Source organism: Mixophyes fleayi, chromosome 3, assembly GCF_038048845.1.
Source record: "Mixophyes fleayi isolate aMixFle1 chromosome 3, aMixFle1.hap1, whole genome shotgun sequence".
NCBI classification, from domain to species: Eukaryota; Metazoa; Chordata; class Amphibia; order Anura; family Limnodynastidae; genus Mixophyes; species Mixophyes fleayi.
Window position 1 is genome coordinate 138,676,777 of NC_134404.1, and position 20,221 is coordinate 138,696,997.

A 20,221-nucleotide genomic window follows, 5' to 3' on the forward strand; every position below is an offset into this window, starting at 1 on the left:
TTTTATTATTATAAATGTAAATCTTAAATAATGAAAATAAATAATGTAACAAAAAACAAACCTGCCTTTATATTGCATTTTATTTTATATGTTCCGTCCCTATTTTAAATATCTGTTTGATTATAATCTGACACTCTGGCCCATCGATACTGTGGTGATCGCACTCACACACAGTCCTCTGTTGCTACAGGGCTCCCGTAGTCTAGGGGAGGCACCCATGTAGCACTGTCATTAGAGAAACCTGGTGCAGGCAGTCTATGCAGTCCGCACAAAAACAGCCATCACATACTACTAGTTTCGGCAGCGTCATCCACTCAGTGGCGCACGCAGGGGGGTTTTCTGAGTCTCCAGAAACCCCCCCTGCGCTAACTAAGTGGCCGCTATAGCTGCACTGTCCTATACAGCAGCCGCGGCGCTGTCAAAGAAGCGTCCGCGGCGGTGCTGTAGTGTATACAGCACTGCCGCGGACGCTTCTTAGACAGCGCCGCGGCTGCTGTATAGGACAGCGCTGAAGAAACGGAGGGGGTCACAGGTGAAAAATAAAGGGATACCAAATATGTGTATTTTAGTGGAAGTGTATTTTGGTAACGATATAAATATTGACACCATGGTCCAGAGATGAAAGTCTTCTCAGTAAGTTATCATTACACTGGCAATATTTTATTTTATTTTAAAAGATACACTAGTTACAGACAACACATTCAAGAAACATCAGAATAATAACACGTTTGTTGTCTCTACCTACCCAGAAGACTCTGTATGTCTCACTTTAGTAAGGACTAATAAAGCTTTCGTTCTTCAAACTGCCTGTCAGGTTGTGGGACTTTAGACTGGAAGAAAGAGCAGTAAGGAAGGGGGAGGGAATGTCGTCAGCTGTGAGCCAGCAGCGATGGATAGAGGCTTCTCTTAGCAAAAGAAAATATGATAGGAACATGTCAGAGAATATTTACAAATCTAAATAAATAAGTCTGGTAAAATACACAGTGCATAATCAGACGGTCTGTATGTGTCTGCAGGGTGCCAGTAAAGACTGCAAAGAGGCTTTGGGCTCTAGGAGAGGCTGAGACCGGCTTTGGTAGTGATAGTTACTGTAAGGGGCTTATTCCCTTAAGAGAGAAGGAGGATAGTAATAGTCGGCATAAGGATCTGGACAATGCAATGTTGAGGAAGAATAATCACATTTCTTTCTTGTAACTAGACATCTGAGAACACATGGATCCCCAGACAAATATTGACAGTAAGATGAAATGTACTTTATTTTTATGGGTTAGTGTGTCTGACAGGATGTTTCAAAAGAACCCTATGCCAAGAATGTCATCACAATGTTTTACAAAATTGCTGAACAAATGTTTGTCAGTTAAACAGAATGAATAAATGTGTGCAGGAATAGGAGTAAAATGACAAGTGGCATGGCAATAAGTGTCATTTTTCTCTTGTAGCAATATTAAAGTTGTTGTGATTTATGAATATTTTAGCGCCATGACAGCTGTGTGATAGTTGCCATGGAAAAAGTGATCCAGAGCCAGTTATATATTGCTCTGGAAGTCCCCATTCTGCTCTACTGAGTATACACCAAGTTAGATATGTCATGTTATATCTATCATTCCCCAGAGAAACATTTGTGTTTTATTTAATGGTTTACTACTGTTAATGCGTTAGTAGAATAGGCATCTGGCGCAATACTACTTGCATGGGGGATCCTTCACCTGGTGAGAGATGGCGGTACTTAATGCCGGTTGGGTTCTTCGCCCCTTTGTGAATTGGCCCCATAGTCTTCTAACATGTAATGCTTGTTTTACAATGTCAGATTGACCATTTTACCCTTGAAAATTTCCATACAAATATCAAGATTATTACATGTTTGTCTGCAATGCACTGTAGCCTACTTTTAGGTGGTCATCTGTGTTTTATTTAGAGCTCTTTAATATATATTTTTTAAAATACTAATTGTATGCACATTGACTAATTGTATGCTGTTTTATGAAATGCATAGTAATAACTAACACTGCAAGTCTTTTTTTTTTTTTGAAATGTAATCCATGATATATATTACATATGTTAGGGCTATGCTGCAGAATATAGCTGATGTGATGACCCGCTACTGTGGGATAGATATATAAATTATACTTTCAATAAGGATATGGCTTACTATAAATCTTTAGACGCCCCATCATGGGCTTTATTGCTCTTTAGCAATGTTCTGTTCTAGGATACAACTATGCAGTAATAGCCTGCACTTCTTTATGCAAATCAGCTGGGCATTAAAGATTTGTGGCATATAATAGTAACTGCAGATTCCCCTGGCGACCCACTGTGTGGAGATTTGTTGCAGTTCGTTGAGCAATGGACAGTATAGCTGATCACTTAAGGGAGAAGTGGCTTGGTATACTTGACAGATATCTAGCAAATATCCACACTGTCGTGTGCGTTCATTTCCGGGCACCACTAGTGAGGCCTAGCCATAAAAGACATCTGTTACAGGTACATAGGTAGTTTGAATTCTTTGAAAAAAAAATTTCCTAAATAAAAACACACAAAATGTTTATCCACTGAAAAGGAAGTGAGAGCCCTATAATCGGTCAGAATTTACAACTACTTGTTAAAGCCAATCGCACAGTAAAATCATTACGGATTTAAGCATTTTAGGTTAGCTGGCTGGCTGCATATTTATTATTATTATTATTATTATTATTAATTTTTATTTTATTTATTTTATTTTATTATTTTAACAATAAGCACAGTAACTCAGGAAGCTCAAAGCACAGCTAGAGAGAGAGGCAGAGAGGGTGAGGGAGAGGGAAAATCCACATACGCCGGTAGCCCTGAGCCCAAGAGGGAGGGCGTGGATAACAGGTTAAGAGCCACAGAGGGGTTCAGAGAAAAGATTTAATAAAAGTTATATTTTATTAGGGTTGGAGTGCTAACAGGTTCTTTTTTTTGAACCTCTGTTCATTTTTTTGTCCAATATTTTGGGACCAGCACCGCTTCCTGCAACTACTAATCCTTGCAGGGGGAGTACCCTTAACCCCTAGTGCAGAGCACACTATCTTGCACTTCATAATATGCAGGTCCTATACTGACCTATATGCTTCAAACACCATTAAAATCAGATGCACTCAACTCCCAGGTTTTACGGGCTTACATCTAGCAAAGGCTGTCTTGTGAGCCACATACAAATGAGCCTTGATTAGGCTTAATGGACAGCTGCCAAGACAACATAAGGCAATATTTTGAGACAAAACCAGAGAGAAAATAATCCTGAGTTTGGTATATCCCATATTATAAATGGTACTAGCTGCATGACAATATGAATGCCCATATATGTGTACAAAACAAAAAGACAGTTGTCAGCGCTTATCCTTAACACTGCATATCTGTGTGTATCTAGCAAAATGAAAACATGAGGTATTAGTTCATATTTTGATCAAAACATTAAGCCTGCTTCCCAGCTTCAAGGGCACCTCTTAATATGCAGGTTCTACACAGACCTATATGCTTTAAACAACATTAAAATCAGATTCACTCACCTCCCAGGTTTAAGAGCTTACATTTAGTACAGGCTGGCTTGTGAGTCACACCCAAATGAGGTTTAAATGGGCCTTCAGACCAATCTTAGGCTATAATTTACCTAATTCAGAACATACATGCATGGTTTCAGAACATACATGCATCACTAGTAACGGAGCCATAAGGACTTTAAAAAGAGATGAGGAATTTCTTCACTGATATTGTTGCTCTGCATTATGTACTATCAGATCTCATTATTTTTCCCCAAATCCAGTTCTTTTCTCATCCTCATTATTATTTAATTGTAAGGCAGACAGCATTATAAATCATATTAATAACACTTGAACATAAAAACAGAACAAGTAAAAACAGAACAAGTACATACGAGGTAGACTGCTTGTGAGAGCTTACATTCTAGAGGGAGGGGGCAAAGCCAAGACAATAGGAGCTAATAAGACAGGAGTTGACGTGGAAAGTAGAGTGTGCAGAGAGAGTGGTCTCAGGTGAAGTCGGAGAGGTTAAACATATCTTCCCTTTTGTTCCGAACATCCATATGTGTATGATGAGACAAATGCAGTGTTATCATTCTGTATGTAAAATGGTCACTTTGTTTATCCCTCATTACAAAGAGACTTGAATCTCATATAATTTATATACTTTTATAATACACCATGTTTCATCTGAGTGCACAGGCTTTTGCGATGCATATTTATCAACATTGTTGCTTTTTAAAATGCAATAATGAATATTAGGTATAGCCAACACTGGGTGCATCTTGTTACTCTAGCCCACAGTGCAGACTAGTGTTCTAAGGTAAATAAAGAAGTGGAAGTTGCTCAATCAATTTATAGGCTATAGCAGGTGCTTGAAAGGGTGGGGTTATCCTGAAAGGAACAAACACACAAAGAGATCCCCCAGCACACTGCTATAGCCAGCAACAGATCTGCCATTTCTACTGTAGCTAAAAATGCAAAAGTCTTAGTTGCACACATTTGCAAATGTATGTTAAAGCCACCCGCCACTCCACAGCGCTTTTGCTAATAGTGTTCTAAGGTACTAAGTAGGTCCCCTATGGGACTATTATTGTACCTGAAATTAAATCCTAACATTTGAAATGTTTGATTTGGGTGTGTTTAGGCTTTTGAAGCGAGGTGCTATTGTCATAATCAAGTCACATAAGATGTTGGTCTAGTTAAGAATATACTGCAGTGTTCGGGGCTTGGTTTCTTACTTTTGTTTGTCCTAAGACTACTAGGAGACAAGGAGTGACAGATCATATTCCCATGAGTCTGGAGTATTCTGTAGCCTTATAAAAACTGCCTTGTGAAATTTATTTATAACATCTGGATATCCACGAAATTACTGTGAGCTACACATGAAATAATTCTATGAATTTTTGTTGAAAAATCTCTTCACAAGCGATATTTTTATTGAATAATTTGTGTGCAGGAAATCAAGATTCTATTAACGAAGTTTGATCAGTCTTGTTTATTTAGGATATGTAGCAGTAGAGTATCCAAACTAGCAGAGATTCACCATGCAGGTTACAAGACATCCGGCCCTCATTGTAGATTTAAAGTGATTTTATAGCCTGCCACAACAAAGAAAAAAAATAATAATGTTCAGTGCACAATGGGATTTAACTCAGAAAACAGTTCTCTTATCAGTACACATTCTTGGCATTTATGCAAGTCTCATATATATCAGGAGTTGAACTTAACTTGACTATTTAGAATATAATATGTCTGTTCTGTATTCTCTACACATCAAATTAAACACAATTGATTAAGCTTGACCCTTAGAAAATGACATTATTTCTTACAGACACCAGTGCAATTCACACTTGCAGAAATCACTTTAGCTCATAAAGGTCTGGCTGTTAAGAGCTCCTTCCACATATGTATACATGTGGAACTATTTAAATCTTATACACTTGATATAGTGAGCATGCATAGGAAGGAGATTAAAGATTTTTTAACTTGGATGATCATATTTTGATTTTCCAGCTTTACAAGGCCAATTGGTCTTTCTATACTTCATCTGATCTGTTTTCCTTTTGGATACAATTTAATTGTGTCAATTCACATTGTGCCTCAAAAGTATTTTAATTTTATTTATCACAGTAGTTTGCTGTTGGAATATGTTGGTGTCTGGCAATTACCTTGTTTTTTAATGTCACCATTTGCTTTTTAATGTTCATTATTCATAAAATTGATTTGAATTATTGTATATAAGCCTAGGTAAGTTTGTCTGACCATTAATAGCTTCACAGTGAAAATGTTGTAGAAATAATTTAAACATAAACAAAGTGGACCTGATGCGAAGTTGAACTTTCGCCAGTTTGCGTAGCGTGAACTACACAAATTTCCACTATGCATGGCCACACAGAGAACGCAGTCATATGCATGAAAGCAGAGTTGTTCATATTTGACATTTGTGCCTCCTTATGATTGGAGAGTTAATGGAAGGGGCATACAAACTCGGGCTTGAATATAGTATGTACGTGTTCACGCAAATGTGTTCAGATGCAGACGTGATGTGGATACCTGAGGACTGGTGCAAAGATCTATGCTGCTGCTGATAATCATCAACATGGACCTTGGCAGTGTGCAAAAATAAAAAGCGTCTCCCCTGCTCATCAAGCGTGTCATCATGCTTTACTCATGCACACATTCACATGTATATGCTGATGTGTGTTGATCTTGAGATCTGTGCGACTAAGCATATGGGCATAGATATGCTACTTTTGCCTGCGTGAGCACAAATTACGGCCCATTTGTGGCCAACTCAGCATCAGGCCCAGTTTGTACACTAGTGCAATCAAATTGATGAAAAGTATGGACTGTAATTATAATATCTGGAGGCAACTACTGAATAACCCATACAGTTCTGCAGAGTTTGCTTTAAAAAATATATAAATCTATGGGAATAAGTGAAGTGACAACTTTAAAAGCAACCTACAGCTCTCTGTTTGAAGCGCACACTAGAAAGGAAACATCAAACATCAAACATCAGCCTAACTCAGAGACTAGAACTGATGTATCTATTTGGAGAAGAAGCTCAGTAGTGGAACTCGGTACCAAAAATAGACACAGCCTTAGCTATCATGTCTACTAGAACAACCATTGTGCTGGAAGACGGTGGACCTTTAAGGAACAGGAGAACTGAAGCCTTTTTGATAAAACTTAATGTTTTATCTTGTGCCATATTGAAGTCAGTAGTCACAATGCCTTCAGCAGGCAGGGCATTAAGATTATGGGTTCAAACTTTCCGTACGGGTGTCCAGGAAAAGGTGAACAGGCAATGTGTTGAAGTGTTGAAATTATGCAGAAGCTCATTTCTCTGTGAGGCATCCTTAGACACTATTGTTCTCTCTGCAAGATCCATGGTATCCGTAGCAGTAGCTAGGAGAGCTCTCTGGTTATTTCTTTGGATAGCAGACGCCCAGTCAAAAAACAGTCTGGCTAACCTTCTATTTGAAGAAAAATTAGATATCATGGTACTTAAATTGTCTATTGGGAAATCAAATCACTTGCTATAAGGTTGTAGAACTAGAAGCTTTCAACCTTCATCGTCTCATCAACAGTTCAAAGAGGCAAGGAGTTCTAGCCCAGGTAGGCAATATAGCTGGCAGAATTTTCCTAGTACATCAAGACAGACCATTCTGCCATTTAGACTTAATCTGAAAAAAACAAATCAGAGTTTGCAACAATAATTATTGTCAGGAGCAGTCCCCAATAACACCTATAGGACAGAATTTCACATTACTCAGAAGTATGGACCCACTCAATTATAGATTTACCAAAGTGTTAGTCACCTGGTAGCAGAATTAAGGAAACAAGGCATCATGGTATGGCCATATCTGGATGATATACTTGGAGTGGGCATATCAGAACATATAGATAGGTGCAGAACAGCCTAGGTAATAACTTGCATGGGTCATGGACAAGATAAAGAGCCATCTTGTTCTAACACAACAAATAAAGTTTCTAGGGGTTTAAATATACACCATGCAAAGCAAGATATCTCTGTCAGAGAAAAGTTGTGTCAAGAGCCAGTATCTTGCATATCAATTACAGACTCATCATCAGACAGCAATAAAGAATGTTTTCCTCTGGTTCCGTTGGCAAGCTGGCACATGCGGAATCTCCAACTGGATCTCAGCTTGTGGCAAAGCCCAAAATGCAAGAGAAAAGAAAAGTCACTTTCAGTTGACCCATCCAGGAAAGTGGAGCCTACACCAGGAAGTATTCCAGTCACTAAATAAACAAATTTGGGTAGCCAAACTTATTTGTCAGCACAGAATTCCAGGAACAGAAGGATTAGATGCATTAGCAGTCCCATTGATGCATTAGCAGTCCTATGGTACATCTTTCCTTAATTTCCACTCTTTTCTCTAGTCCTAAGGAAAACCAAGAAGGGGAAAGCAAAATTAGTAGCTGTTCTTCCATTTTGCCCATGATGTCCTTGGTTTCCGATGGCCTAGGAGATGCTCAGAGGACATCCATCGCCTCTACCTCTTTAGGTAGCTTTGCTGCACCATAGTCCAGTCTTACACCATAATTTAAAACAACTAGCTTTAATGGTTTGCAGGTTAAGCTGAATTTGCTCAGGGGTAAAGGAATCTCAGAACCTGTGGTTAGTACACTTTTACAAGCAAGAAAGAAGAAATCCTTTATAGTTACTATAGAATATGGAAAAGATTTGTTGCTTGGTGTGAGTCGAAAGTTAACCCAAATTCAGCAACTATTCCACACATCTTGGACTTCTTTGAAGTTGGACTTACTAAAAATCTTGTTTTATCCACACTTAGGGTTAGATTTACTAAGCTGCGGGTTTGGAAAAGTGGAGCTGTTGCCTATAGCAACCAATCAGATCCTAGCTGTCATTTTGTAGAAGGTACTAAATAAATGAAAGCTAGAATCTGATTGGTTGCTATAGGCAACATCCCCACTTTTTCAAACACGCAGCTTAGTAAATCTAGCCCTTAAAGTACATGGGTCTTGGACAGGATGGACCGCCTATGCCACCCTGTCTGTTTTTGCTGGGAAAAGGCTGGGCTTACTTTGCCAGTTTTCACTTTCGTTATCCCAAATGCGCTCTCTTGCCACAGTAGGAGGGGCTTACAAATGCTGCCACCAATGGATTCCTTACCGGCATCCAGTACCGGGTCTCTTCTGGGTAACTGATGCTGTGAGTGTACCCTGTTACTGGGGTACCTGGGCTGGTACTCCTGACCTCTTACTATGGATCAGGGGTGCTGTGGATGGATCCCCCTTGGCCTATCACACTGACCAGAGCTGCAGGGTAGCAGGCAGAGCGATGATACCGGATAAACTGGGTCCAACCTCAGAAAGAGCCGGAGAACGGATTAGATTTAGGGTCTAATCTGCAGGTCACAGGAATACAACATTATTGAAGATGTTTTTAAGCAGGTATTTGAAGCAAGTGATGTTTATTTGCTCTCACACTGGTTGAAGGTACCAGTGATCAGGTCAGATGAAACAAGAAGAACATTTCAGTGTATAAGACAGTGCTTTTTATACTGATTTGGACACAGGCTATTTTTAGAATCAGGGTGCAATGTGTTTACATAAACATGGATTTCCATGCATTGCAAAGCCAAAAATATTTACATTTATCTATGAAATTCTAGAGATGCTGTGATGTCCTGCATCTGGTTTTCAGATGCAGAGAATCTAGGAGCCAGTCTTAATTAAAAGTTCCTGCCTTCAATATTGGACCTTCACACATCAAAAGATCTAATTAGCATGGGGCCCCTCTTCACACAGTCCAGAATACACATTCCCAAAGAAAGGTACAAACCCCAAACAAGCCACTTCCCCACGTCACAACACACAAAAGACTTCCATCCACAAAGATTTATTGTATCAGATATATACTTTAAGAAATAATGCATCTCCTCTAGCAAGGTATAACAAGAAACACATTTCTTCCCCTGGTCTCAGAAATTAAAGATTTCCCTTACCAAAATATACACAATATCAAAATTAAGTACATGTGCAATTATAGAAATAAGCACCCTGCGCTATTTCCTTTAAATAAATTTATACCAGAAGTTATTTATCAGTGATTCCAGTCACAGGTCTACACTAATTATTATTCTGGATACCAAATTAGGTTTGGAAGAACTTATTACAAGTTTTTACCAAGCAGTGAAAAGGATCCATCACACTGAGAGATGACCCCTTTAAAAGTACTTTTCCCAATGCCAGTTACCTCTTCTCGGAGGGAATTACAAGCACTATGGTGGAGGGAACCTTTCTTGGACATTTATTCAGATACTATGATGCCATGATGATGTTTGTGATACCTACAGGTCATTGGATTGGTTATGCTCCTCCTAAACAAGCCATGTCCAGATGGATTAAATGATTAATCATGCAGATATACAAGAGTAATGGGCAGAAGGTACCAGAAGTATTGAAACCATTCAACACAATAAATTGCAAAAGGCTTCAGGCCTCTGTGACAGAATTGTGCAAGGCAGCAAGATGGACATCCTTCCATACCTTCTCTAGTCATTATTATTATTTATATATAAGGTTCCACAAAAGGTCTGCAGCGATATACATGACCTGTACAGAGAGCAATGATTCATAACACATTACATAATACAAACAAAATACAAAGACCAAACATACTGAATAGGCAAAAATACACAGATAACATGGTAATGCAGATCAAATTATAGTTAGCGAGAGTGATGGTAATGCCCAATGAGAAGTAGGCCTGAGCTAAAAAAAATAGGTCTAAGGAAGCAAGCCAAGAGGTACAGAGGGTGATGGAATAGTAGATGGAGAACACAAAGAGAGAGGGCCATTCTCATGACAGCGTACATCCTAAAGGGAAAGGGGAAGACACAAATAGAATGCTACAGAGTGATGGTGATAGTTGAGACAAGGGAGTTAGAAGGAAGGCTGATAGGTTTGCATAATTGAATGAGTCTTAAGGACACACTTGAAGCCTGGCAGAGTAGAGGCTAACCCGATTGTATGTGAGGCTGAGGAGATTAAATTTAATGTGTAGACTACAGGGAGTCAATGTAGTGTCTGACAGAAAGGGAAGGCAGACATAGACCGGCTGAAGAGAAAAATAACGTAAGCAGCAGCATTGAAGATAGACTTAAGAGGGGCCAGGTGGGAGTCAGGTTGGTCAGAGAGAAGGAGGTTAGTAATCAAAGTGAGAGATTACAAGGGAATGAATAAAAGTTTTGGTGGCTTCCATGGTGAGAAAGGGCCAGATCGTGGATATATTCCGGAGGTGGAAGTAACAGGATTTTGAGAGAGAAAGAATGTGAGGTTTTTGGGAGAGAGGCATCGAAGATGACCCCTAGGCAGCTGACTTGAGGGACTGAAAGGAGGGTTGTTATTTAACAGGTGGGGGGGGGGGGAGAGGGAGCCCTGGAGGGGGGAAATCGATTATTTCACTCTTGGAAATTTTGAGTAACAAAGCGCTGGGACATCCAAGATGAGATGGTTGAGTAACAGCAGGAGTCATGAGAAGTCAGACGACAAAAGATTTGGGTGTTATCGGCATACAGGTGGTACTGGGGAACTCTGACAGGTAAGGGAAGAGGGGGGGAATGTGGAGTCAGGTGTAGTCACTGCATGGAATGGTTGGTGAGGTAAGAGGAAAACCAGAAGAGAACAGTGTTACCGAGACCTATAGATTTGAGAGTTTGCAAAAGGAGGCAATGGTCAATGTTGTTGAAGGCAGCAGAGAGGTGAAGAAGGGAGAAGTAACCCTTAGATTTTGCGAAGAGCAGGTCCTTATTATTTGGATGGTTTATCATTGAGTGATTCTCAATTTGGGAGACATGTTCTCCAGTCAGCCAGTGAATAAATTCTTCCTTATGCAGCATATACGATTAAGCTTATTCATTGTTCCTTTGTGTGTATGTGTGTCTCTCTCTTTATATATATATATATATATATATATATATATATATATATATAATTAGTGTTGTGTACATACGTTATAAAAAGCTGCCATGGAAGGGTGAAGAGGAACATGTTAATTCATTTTCCTGGAAATACACCCATGTTGTCTAATTAGGTTCAGAGACAACTTGGGAAGTATTCCCAAGACGAGGAGGAGCTGTATTTTATACTTTCTGGGGCGTTTGTGTTTGATCTGTCTTTACCTAAACAAAAGTGGAACTTACCAAGTAAAGGCTGCCATGGAGTATGTGGAGGAAGAGGAATTCACTGTAACAATATTTTCCATTTTGCTGGACAATTGGAAATTTGCATAGAATAATCATATTTTATTATATTTTCTTCTTTGTAAGCTTGCTGTCTTATATTTTGTATCCTATAGTGATTATAAGATTTTTTAAATTTATTTTAGATGTGCTGCAGAGGAAGCAGAAACTGACAAACGTGGTAATTGGATTCATCTTTCTGCTTAGTGGCATTGAGTATGGTTAGTATTCAACCAATAGAGGACTACAGCTATTTCTGCTGTTTTTAGATTACAATTCTTGAGATCTGCTAATAAATGTTGTCTTTTGGGAATTATTTTTAAATAAATTTATTTAAGGCTAAGCTCCTCCTGCTAATAAAGGTGTTAAGTAGAATAGGATTTATGTTGTGCAAAAAGGTGAAATACCTCAGGATAAATATGAGGAAGTGCTTAGGTGTATTTTAATGCCGTTCTGCACAATCTTTCAGATTATTCAAAACTGAGTAGTTACTAAACCTGTTTTGCACTGCGGGCTCATTAGTTTACTTAACTGGATGCTCAAAATACTAAACCTGTCCCACAGGGCAGCCTCAGTGGTTCCTTTTGTTTATTCATAATTATAACTAATAGACTTATTTGTGATGACAAGTCAATGATTGCTAGGCAGTTGGATAAACAGTACCTATTTCCTCATTCAGCTCTGTTATACCCATGCACCTACAGCACTGATGGGAAAATTGATACACTTCAAAGAGCACATGTGCAGCTTTCTAAAAGCCTCACATTACCTTTGTTCTTTGTAACAGATAAAACAATACATTTCATCAAATATATAATAATAATATATCAGAAAACATTACAATGTAAGATAAACAAGTGTTGCAAGCTACAACAAAAAAATCTGACAATTCATGGTGACTTTTGGGCAGGGCCGGACTGGGACTAAAAATGAGCCCTGACATTTAAAGAACACAGGCCCACCTCAGTTCCAGCAGGAAAGAAACTATGTGCCGAGCAGGGTCATGACCACATTGTGTTGTGGGTGTGGCCAACATGGGGCATTGATACATACATTATACTAAAACATTACATTTATCACGCCCTCCCAGCCACATCACGACATCCCCCCTAGGCACATTATGACACCCACAGCCCACTGTACTTATCTATGCTTCTGGTGCTCCTGACATCCATAAGGGTGGAAACTTCCTGTAGAGTGAGCAGGGAAGCTCTTTGTCTCACAAGATTACCAAATCATGTGATACTTATAGCTCCTCGGCTTGCTCTGCAGTCTGTGTCCTGTCCGGGAACTGGGAGCAGCTATCCGTTCCCTTCCCCTAACCAGAGGTGGATTAAGGCTCAGGGGGCCCAGGGTATTTAAGACAGCAGGGCCCCTATTATGTAACATGGTTATCATTTTAAACAAATACACAGGCACTACTGTTAGAAGCACACAGCTCTGCCTTCACAAGCAGTACGTAGTGAAGCGGGACATACCTCCCAACTGTCCTTGCAGTCGGACCAAATCCTGATTAAGTGAGACAGTAACCTAAATTCAGGACTGCCCCACCAGATACAGGACAGTTGGCAGACTGTCCTGCTCTCTCCTACCTGTCTTGGTCACTTTCACCACTTGTAGCAGCTGGTTTCTTTAGCTCAGTTCATTTTTGTCTTGATCCTGGAATATTGGATGCCCTATTTTGAAAAAAAAAATGGGTACATGAGATTTAGAAAACGCCAACCAACCCAGGTGTTAAAACAATAGCACTCACGTTTTAGAATTAGGCCTCCCTCCAGTCCCCACAATAATAATATTCACATTTAATAAGTAGAGCTATTTCCCTCCAAACAGCCCTAAACATTAAATTAACAGTGTACCCATTTACTCAAAACATATTTCCCTCCCTCCAAACAATCGCAGCAATAAATTAAATAGCATTAAAGTTTAATAAATATAGCCATTTTCCACAACCATCCCTGGCAATAAATAATTCATATTTACATTTAATAAATATCCCTCCTCCCCGAAATCAGACTCATATTCAATTGATAACCCTAAACATCCCCAGCATTAAATTAAAGATTACTTCACCTCACCTTAAATAATTAGCCCCCATCCACAATACACCATTAAATAGCCTACCTCCCAGACTATATTAAGATCTTCCCTTCCCTCACATATTCTATTAAAATACTGCGCGCGCACGCACACTATATGAACATGGCCAAACACACACACACTATATGAACATGGACAAACACACACACACTATATGAACATGGCCAAACACACACGCACACTATATGAACATGGCCAAACACACACGCACACGATAGCAACATGGGGCCACACACGCACACGATAGCAACATGGGGCCACACACGCACACGATAGCAACATGGGGCCACACACGCACACGATAGCAACATGGGGCCACACACGCACACTATAGCAACATGGGTCTACACATGCACACTATAGCAACATGGGGCCACACACGCACACTAAAGCAACATGGGGCCACACACACACACTATAGCCACAGACACACTATAGCCACACAGTCGCTTACCTTGTTACATCCGATCCCAAGCAGCAACACCTCCTTCCTGTGCGCTGGTCAGCGAGCGGAGAATCAGTGACGTGCCGCCTATGTAAGTAATCACATGGGATGGCACCTGTCACATGGTGCCATCCCAGGCATGTCACTGACTCTCCATCCGCGGAGCAGCGCACAGGGTACTGCTGCTCGGCGGGCATGCGGACTGGCCCATCTAGCCATCGTCCCTTCTGCCATTTGCCAGATGCCCAGTCCGGCCCTGCTTTTTGGTAACTGGATTGTCTACAAGCTTTTGAAAGCAAGGATTTTTCTATCCATCAACCTGTAGTGCTTGTTTTTTTTAATGTGCCCAATAATAGAAAATGTGTGTTGAACCAAAAACAGACAACAGCTTTGCAGCAGCACAGAGGGCCGGCATAAAAATTCCTTCCCTTGCTTTAATGAAATAAAAACGAATCACGCAGCTTGTTCCCCTGGAGGAAGATCATGTGGTGCAATCTACACATCCCTTCTCCTCTGATCTCAGATGTGCTGGTGGCGCTGCGTAACCTATCTGCGTTGTGTGAATGAAGTTATGTAATGTAAAAGTGGCCTGCTCCAATTAAAGAATAAGATCACGTTCAGTCTTATTATTTATGACCCACTAAGCTTCACCCAGGGCCTCAGTACGTAAGTAAAAACAATATTTTAAAAAGAGCTGGGACTGTGGGCTAAGCAGAGTAAAGAACCAACAGAGCATAAAGCAGGAATGAGCTGAGGGCCGCAGGTGAAGGCTTTAGGGCTCCACTTGTCCCATCACTGACCTACAGTGTATCAGTGGAATTACTAAAGTAGTCCCAATGTTTCCAAACCAGGTTGTCACATATGTCACAAACAACAACTCATTATTGTATGTTTAAATTATCAGGGAATAAATTAAAGTAAAAATTGTTTTATATATAAAACTAACAGGATAATATTGCTTTGTGAATCTGGACAAAGGTCAAATAAATACATGTAATAAATAAAATAGTGTATATATAAAATATGTGGTGAGGTTCATAGCTATTTAATCTCTTTTGTACATTGGACTTATAAATTCACTTAATTATTTGCTCAAATTGTTAAGCCTACTGCAGACCAAAGTCTCAATAGTTCCCTTATTAATGTATTTCAATGAACGTATTATAAAGCAGCCTGTTGCTTATGGTTCCATTCATGCACTGTAATTACTGAGCTTGTTCCTGGTTGTTAGAACATGGTAGCTAAACAGCCGGATAAACCCTACATAGTATCTCATTTGACTCTACTGACAATCAAGTGTTGGAACACATGCAATATTTTTATGTGATTGCTAAAACAATCGTAATGTTTTAAACCAGGTTGCTACATATATCACACATCAATACACTATTGTATGATTTTTTTTTTTAAACAATGTAAAACAATAAGCAGTCAGGGAATGGCTTGTTTTGTAAATAATGCTAATAGCAGATTGTAACTTTGCAAATGTTGACAATAGTCAAATTGATACATGTAATAAATACAATGGTTGGTGTGATTCATAGCACTTAAAAATGTAGATTCAATGATAAATCACTAAAATTATTGCTAAAAAGTGGTTAATCTGATTAGATTACAATATAATGTCTTTATAATAATGGCAACATACTCAAAAGAAGTCACTTCATAGCTACCGTTAAGGTCATGTGGATAGAGGGTTTACAGCAGAGGTGGGCAGCAGGCGACATGACGAGTCTTCATCTCTGTACTGTGATCATTTTAAGTCACAGAGATATGGGCTTAATGCTGATCGCAACCAAGTTGATTTTTTTTCCTCATTATTAGCATCTCAAGAACTGTTAAGGTCCCAAAATAGTACCCTGCAGAGTTGGGTAAAGAAGGGATTTGACTCATTAAAAAATGAGGTAGAGGGTTCACAGAATGACAGCCTAAAATACAATACAAAGTTCTTGTGTAGTTGAGTACAGAAAGTGGTAAGTGTTTCTGACAGTCTGTTGGAGCACCTGAGTTCTGGATATTGATCTTAACTAACTCTTTGTAGTATTGTATCATGTGCTATGTATGTAACTGGCTTGATTGGCAGCTTTCTATTTACTGCACTATCATTCTACTCATTAAGGAGTGGGCATTTGCAGGTGGCCCACTTTTAATACTCATAAATTGGGCATGATAAATTGCTTCTGTACTTGAGATCATTTTTTCGTATGCTGGATACTTTGTCTCGGTAACCAAACTATCATACATGAGTGTCCAATATGTCTTGTGACAGTGCTCTTTAACAATGAATGTTATATATACTGCATTGCTATATAATCAGTTTGTTTGTAAGGTTAAAAATGGTATAAGTCAATGTATAATTACGTTACATATATATTGTGTGTTTCTTTCCTTCCTGTAGCTGTGATACTGCCCACTGTCTGGATGTACCTGCAGTCTCTGGGTGCTCAGCCTTTCTTCCTGGGTCTCGTTCTCTCTGCATTCAGCCTAACTGAACTGTTGTCTGGCCCTGTGTTTGGTTATTGGTCAGATCGGACAGGCCAAACTAAGAAGGTCATCCTATTCAGTAACTTCTTTGAGATTGCAGGCAAGATATCACTGGATTACATTTCTGTGTGTCACCTAAAACATCTATCAGCCATTCTAACTTGAATACGTAGCAGTAGAGTTATATCTATTACATCCTTCATCCTTGTTTCATGTTGGCTAAAATCTCTCACAATTTTTACAATAACCTTTTCATTTTACCCACTATGTCACCCCAATAGTCTCATATTCCAGTGTACTACTCAACTTTTGTATTACCTGACATTTATTTAATGGTTTTCTCTCCGTTATCCCTACATTACATACGATTCTCCTATACCCTGTACCACAAAGCAGCTTTTTTATATGTCACCATGATTTTTTTCTGATACATTAAAGAGTTGCAGGGAATGATATTTGAGTAACTTAGGTGACCTTTTGCATAAGATAGCAATACATCCTAAAACTAAGTAAATATACACTGATTAATTATCTATTCAATGACCCAATTCTTGGGCCTGATTCATTAAGGATCTTAACTTAAGAAACTTCTTATTTAAGTCTCCTGGACAAAATCATGTTACAATGCAAGGGGTGCAAATTAGTATTCTGTTTTGCAGATAAGTTAAATACTGACTGTTTTTTTTATGTAGCACACAAATATCAACTTTAAATTTCAGTGTACAAATAAGCTATCAAGTATTTGTGTGTTAAATAAGATGTTTCTTAAGTTAAGAGCCTTAATGAATCAGGCCCCTTATGTTTTAGAGATATGATGGTTTCACAGAAAAAATATTTTCTAGCAAATTTAATATTGTCCTTTTTGTGTGGGACAGAAGGGGTTTTCTTTTGGTAACAAATTCAGTAGCTTTTATTTTAAGGACTTTATATACAGGAAATGAGCACAAATGGGGGAGAAAACTCTTTCCCATATTTTTTCCCCAAGTTACATTTAGGGAGCTAGTGGAACAGCAGAAATGTACCCCGATATTTAAATAGTTTGTTCTTCTGACTGCATGGAAACAAACTATGTGTACTTTATATAATATCCTATATGGGTTTAGAGCCCAAAAAAAGTATACACATTTGCGTTTTGCGTATTTTTTCCTTTGAAAGTGTAAAACATACTTGTCCTAAGGATAGGAGTAAGTGGATATAGGGTCACAAGTATGTGGCCAAAAATGGGCTGATTGTGTCTTTCTTTTATAGTTTGGGAACTGCTGCATCTTGCATTATGTTCATGCCTTATTACACAAGTGATTGACACTCCTTTAGAATGCATAAGTGTCACAGAGAATATTGGCATTAGTGGGCTGGGAATAGACCTGAAGGGAGTCTAATTTTATTTTATTTTATTTACTTTTTTAACTTTTATATTTTGGGATCACTAGACTTGTTTATATGGGACAAGCAAGATCCATGAAGTGACATGCCAACTAGCGATAATCCCTATTATCAGTAAATTATTAATGGAGGGACAATGGATAGCTATATCAGCCTCCTTCCCGCTGAAAAAAGTTACCATTGATATCAACGTGATTTTACTGGGTCTCCCTAGCAACTGCAATTTAGAAGCAAATCAATATGAGTGTGCCCAGGAACCACAACATACTGTTCCCAGGCACGGAATTGGAGGATGTCACTAACAGCCTCTGTTCTTTTTTTAGTGGTAACAGGAGGTAGGCCCCTACCCGCCACCATCTTCAGGTGCCGTTTATAGGCAGCTCCTCAAAAGCATGAAGTAGTTCACATTTGCATCATATGCATCAATATTACCAGTGGTTGCTGCACATGCACCCCTTAAACAAGCACAATGTCTGTGAATGATCAATGCGCAATCGCTGGATCATATTCTGGAATGCCCATAAATCCACTTTGTAGATGCTTGCTTGGTGTTTGTTCATCTGTTGACCGCACTAAAAGACACACAGTTATGAAGAGCTGGTTCTATCCTTTTTTTTTTTTTTTCACTCACAATTTTGGCCAAATTTGAATCTGGATATATGCATTTATGTCCAAATTTGATAATTGATTATCAACGGATCATTGAAACGTTTGGGTTCACACACGAATTATCGTCTAATTTCCCTGTATTCATAGCAGTATAGATGATTTTGTGCCCACAATTTGAAATACATCCCTTTATCACTATTGATTAACTATTGTGTCCTTGTTTTTTATTATGTTAAATACCAACAACCTCTTCCCCAATTAATTAATTTCTTATTTATTATCTTATATTATTTTAATAGGTAATTTTATGTACTTCGTGGGAATCTCCAAGTGGTTTCTCCTGGGCAGTCGCTTGGTGGCAGGTAATATCTATTATAAGAATTACTTCAGATAATATTTGAATGAAAATGGTACTTGTAGATCTGTGTGGCTTGATGGATGGACCTTGAAGTGCTACATTTTCCCAGGATAAATGGCAATCATAAATTCTGTGACCACTTATATATTTTAATGTGAATCTGTGGTTTGCTGGTAAAGTTGTTTATGTACTTTTCTAGGTGTTGGTGCAGGAGCCGGTGCTTCAATATTCGGGTATTTGACTCGGTACTCTAGCTCCAAAGAACGTGTACCAGTCTTTGCAATGGCCATGGCATGTCGACAAGCAGGGCTGTTGATAGGTAATTTAATGTATTTCTGTCAAGGTCATAGTAACATTCAAATGAACTATCCCCAGGAAGGCAGAAATGTACACATTATGCATGTGTAAGAGGAAGTTCATATTGCATATAAAATATACACGCTAAAGTCAAGTATAAAAATGCAATGGTGAAAAACAGGTAACTGCAAAATTGTGCTATAAGTAACAGCAACTAATAGCATGTTTACTTACTACCAGTGCTCCAGGTTTCTTAAATATCTCCTATTATATTCCACACCTTTACGCTGGCTTGTAGGCTAACTTGTTCACAGACTACACTACCCACAGAAGTGTCCTCTATGCTATGGTTTTATTGTTTCATTAAATATTGAGTTGATCATAGAGTGTTTGCTTTTAAAAGGGATCAATGATTTTGCTGAAGACAACACATGCAAATACGCTGAGAGGTGTTCTGTGACTTGTGACTGTTGCAGACTTGTTAGCATTACAGTCCTTGGGAAATATTCTGCAGATTTTTGAGTATTTTTGGCTTGGGGCAATTGTTGGCAGACTTGTGGAAGTTACAGACTGAACACAATATTCTACATGTGATAGCTAAAGACCTTGGTCAACATTGTGTGGTAATGTAAGTAGGTTGCTGAGAGCATGCTATGGTGTATTTTTGTACTATGGTGTATTTTTGTAATCGAATTCGGGACTCTGTTTATCATTTTATGGGCAAGGGGTGCTTGTCTTCTGATGGCAGCCCTTTTTTAGAGGTATCATTCACGATACACCCAGAATGATTCTTGAAGCTTATTTAATGTGA

General features: G+C 38.9%; 1 protein-coding gene across 1 annotated transcript in view; it reads left to right on the forward strand.

Annotated features, from left to right (window-relative positions):
- The first annotated feature begins 829 nt into the window (after nt 1-829).
- The window catches only part of LOC142144065 (major facilitator superfamily domain-containing protein 8-like), a 55,557-nt gene continuing 36,165 nt past the window's right edge, over nt 830-20,221 (forward strand). The window contains exons 1-5 of the mRNA XM_075202458.1: nt 830-1,237; nt 11,881-11,955; nt 16,678-16,863; nt 19,055-19,117; nt 19,313-19,432. Of these exons, the coding sequence (XP_075058559.1) occupies nt 1,213-1,237; nt 11,881-11,955; nt 16,678-16,863; nt 19,055-19,117; nt 19,313-19,432 (469 nt within the window). The 5' untranslated portion in view covers nt 830-1,212. The remainder of the gene's footprint in view (nt 1,238-11,880; nt 11,956-16,677; nt 16,864-19,054; nt 19,118-19,312; nt 19,433-20,221) is intronic.